Below are 4,101 nucleotides of genomic sequence, written 5' to 3' on the forward strand. Positions count from 1 at the left end.
AAGAAGGATAAAAAATATGATACATCTATTTGCATAGGTGAGCAACTCACTTTGTAATCATAGACACACATAAGGTGAAAGCGAAAGGATGAAAAGAGCTATTCATTCCATGTAGATATTAATAGCAAGAAGGCTGAAGTGGCTATATTAGTATCAGACAAAAATAGACTAGTTCAAGATTTGGCATCAGATTGTATACTGGTAAAAGGATCAGTTCATCAAGAAGAAATAATGATTAGAAACATGAACCAGCATGCACTTATCCCATAGAGCCCCCAAAGTTATGAAGCAAACTGCTGAACTAAAGGAAGAAATAGTTGCAAAAAAAGGGTGAAGGGTTCTAATTTTGATTTTATAATGTATGAGACAACTGGAGGTAACATCAGTATAGAAAGAGAAGATTTGAATGGGGCTATAAAGTAGGCCTAAAAGACAGAGAGTCTTAAACCCAAAACAGGAGGATGAGCACTTTTCTCAAGTCCACAATGGAGCATGCTTCAGGACAGATCACATCTCAGACCACAAGACAACTTTAGTATATTATCAAGACTGGTCTTCTGTCTTGTGGTCTGAGATGTGATCTGTCCTGAAGCATGCTCCATTGTGGACTTGAGAAAAGTGCTCATCCTCCTGTTTTGGGTTTAAGACTCTCTGTCTTTTAGGGCTATTTTATACTTCTAGGGGCTGGGAATTTAGCTCAGTGGCACAGCGCCTGCCTGGCAAGCGCAAGGTCATGAGTTCAATTCCCAGTACCGGGAAAAAATCCCCCAAAAGAAAAAGACTGGTCTTCTAAAATCATGGTGTAATACAACTAGCTTGAAATAACAAAGAAAAAGTGGAAAATTCACAAATAGGTGGAATTAACTTGTTCTTAAACAATCAAGGGGTTGGGCTCTTGCCTTGCATGCACAAGGCCCTGGGTTCAATCCCCAGCACCAAAACAAACAAACAAATAAACAAACAAACACAAAAACACAATCAATGGGTCAAAGAAGAAACAAATAAAATTAGGAAGCACTTTGTAACTAATGGAATGATAATGCCACATCCAAGCCTTGTGGAATGCTGTGAATTAATGCTCCCAGGGAAATTTCTTGCTGAAAAAATCTTCATTAAACAGAAAAAAAGATCCAAAAGTAATAACCTGATTTTATACATCAGGATAGTAACAGCAAATGGAACCCAAAAGTGGCAGAAGGAAGGAAATAATAAAAAGAGCAGATGAAAGAAATAGAGACTAGATAGAGACTAAAGAAAATTTTATTTCTCCCTTTTCCAAGTTTTCTGGTTTTATTTGTTTTTCCTGCCTTATTGCTCTGTCCAGAACCACCAATAAAAGCTAGAAGTTATCATGAATTGAGTCAGTGGAACACAAGTAGAGTGAGTTTCCAAGTTGTCTTCCTGAAGCCAAAACTGTGATCACCTTTTCCCCTTCCACTGGAGGGAATTTAGATATGGAAGCTAGCTGCCTGCAGCCATGAAAATGAGGATGATATCCTTTAAGCTGCAAAAGCAACATTCTAGAAAATGAAAGAGCAAAAAGATGGAAAAACCCAGAGGCTCTGAAAGGCCTTGAGTTGCTGAGCCACTTTGCTAGCTATAGACTGCTCAAACAAGACAGCTTTTTGGAAAAGAAATTCACATTGGAGCCACAGTATTTGTTTTTTTTCTAACTGCAGCTTAATCTGTATGTTAATAAGGGACAACAAATTCCTTTGTTTTTGACAATAATAAATTTACAGTCTGAATCTTGTATCTTGAAAAATCCAAGTCTTATTTATTCATTTATTCATCGTTTTGGAAACTGACATTTATTTGACACCATATTAGACATAGCGGGATATGTTCAGAGGTTTCTTTTTATTGCTTTCTCTTCCTGCCCTTTATGCTGCTAACAAAGCCAATAGGTTAATTGCTGTCATTTGTAGGGCATTTTTTAAGGTAAGAAAGTTCAGATATCCTCAGTTAATTATTGTAAGTTCCTTTGCCTGGTCACAAGAATTTATTCTTCCACATGAATTTAACTGTGATTTTTAAATTCTTCAAAACCCCAGCTCAACTTCAGCAAGAAGTCAAACAAACAAAAGGGGATTTGACTCTGGTACACTCAAAGAATAAATTGAAGAGGTTAATATTGACATCCTCACCCTAGGGAGTGTTTCCTCTAATATGCGCAATATGTATGTCTTGGAGCCCTTTAAAAATGTGTCTCTGGGGCCAGGCATGGTGGCACATGCCTACAATCCTAGCACTGGGGAGGTTGAGGCAGGAGGATTGGCATGGGCTTCATAGTGAGTTCAAGGGCATCTTGGACTACATAGCGAGACCCTATCTCCAAAAAAAATGTATCTCTAAATAGTTTTAAGGATTTTGCTTTCAAAGTTCTTCCCACCCCCTGTTAACTTTATTGGAATGATTATTGATATACTAAATAGTAAATGTAGAGTGAAATGTAACCAAGAAATCCCATTAATCTATGTAATTACTATGTGGTAATGAAAAAAAAAAAAGACAAATAAACAGGAAATGTTTTCTCTGAATATTAGCTCTATTTAATAAAATATAATTTATCATCACTCAGAATAATAGAGATTTCTCAGGGGTCAGCCAAGCAGTGGGAAGGCAAAGCTGGGGATAGCTGCCAGGTTGCCTGACTCCTGAACTCGTGCTTCTTCTACTCTATCCAAACTGATCCTCCTGCCAAGGATCTACCTTTCCCTGGGTGCTTCCTATTATAATTACGGTAGTGTAGATGGGTCAACTGCAGAGCCATGCATTTATGTTTACCTAACACATTCCTATCTGCACTACTTGATTCTGCCTAATTCCCAAATCACAGTATATCTCTGGAAAACACAATTCCCAATAAGAATATAGTATGTCATGAGTTCTCTTTCACATCTTAAAACAGAAGTCTATGCAAGGACATGGTCTAACCTAAAACAATGATGTGTTAGTGGAAGAGTCTTAAGGCCAAACCCATAAAATTTTTATAAACATGGATTTTCTTGCACCTCTGACATCATTCCTTGTCTCTTTTCTGGAAAAGATACAGATCTGTGGGGATATTAAAGGAAAGGAAGAAGGAAGGCGTAGGTTTAGCCCCAAGGTTGCCTGGCCACTCTGCAGGGCTAACAGTAGCCAGGTCAGGAATGACAAGGCATTGGAAAGGAAATGATATACCTATAATTTATTCACCACATTTTGGGTTTTATTTCTCTATGTGTATTCTTCCTGGTCTAGACCCGAGGCAGGGTTTGTAGATTCGCATTTCCTGCTCAAATAAAGACTCCACCATGTAGGCTAAATATTGGATTTTACACTAAGCCCCCAGAATGGGGTTCTTCTTTCTAGTCTTGCTGTCCTTCACGCCACAAGAATTCATCTCCTGGGTCCGTCTTTTCCTTTCCCTGAGGAAGGATGTCCCACATTCACATCCATCTCCCTGGAGCTTTCAGTAACCCAGAAATGATATAAGCCAGAAACAAATGAAGCAGAAGGGGTCTTTTTATTGAAAAGTGGAAGACAAAAGGCAGCCCCAGGCTTGGGCATCCAGAATGGGTGGAAAGAGGGGCAGAGTGCCAGTGGGTAGTGATACCGGTAGGTGAACCAGAGGGGAGCCTGAAGGCCTGGGCCCGGGATGGGTGCAGTCAGGACAAGATCCACCTGGTGAGAGAGGAGAGAATTAGAGACGTGACTCAGCAAGTTAAAGCACTTAGACCCATTGAGGAGGCAGGGATACCCTCTCTGTATTTTTGGTTATGATCTCTCAGACTCTCCAGTCTCTTAGTCTATCCAGAACCTCCCCATTACTCTCTCTGACCACACTGGGATAGCTCTCTACCACTCAGTCCTCTTTTATGTGAGCAGTAGTCTCCTCTGCTTTTAAGTATTGCTCACCTCATTCGGGGTTCAAATATCCCCAATGAGACCTTTCACAGATGCTTGGCCTTTAATTGAGAATCCTGATTGAATGGTATCTTGTCCTTTGATCCGACCAAGGCCCTTCACAGAATCTTGACCTGAGACTGAGAATCGTTCTGTCAGGGAATCTTGTCCCTTAATCTGCAGGCGACCTTTCACAGAATCTTGACCTGAGAC

General features: G+C 39.9%; 1 protein-coding gene across 1 annotated transcript in view; it reads right to left on the minus strand.

Annotated features, from left to right (window-relative positions):
• Window positions 1–3,511: 3,511 nt before the first annotated feature.
• LOC102010318 (seminal vesicle major clotting proteins-like) overlaps window positions 3,512–4,101 on the minus strand; it is a 7,009-nt gene continuing 6,419 nt past the window's right edge. The window contains exons 5-6 of the mRNA XM_005392442.1: window positions 3,901–4,094; window positions 3,512–3,666 (exon numbers count right to left, since the gene is read on the minus strand). Coding sequence (XP_005392499.1) covers window positions 3,913–4,094 — 182 coding nt within the window. The 3' untranslated portion in view covers window positions 3,512–3,666; window positions 3,901–3,912. The remainder of the gene's footprint in view (window positions 3,667–3,900; window positions 4,095–4,101) is intronic.

This window comes from Chinchilla lanigera, unplaced genomic scaffold, assembly GCF_000276665.1.
Source record: "Chinchilla lanigera isolate Chin_1 unplaced genomic scaffold, ChiLan1.0 scaffold00044, whole genome shotgun sequence".
Classification (NCBI taxonomy): Eukaryota; Metazoa; Chordata; class Mammalia; order Rodentia; family Chinchillidae; genus Chinchilla; species Chinchilla lanigera.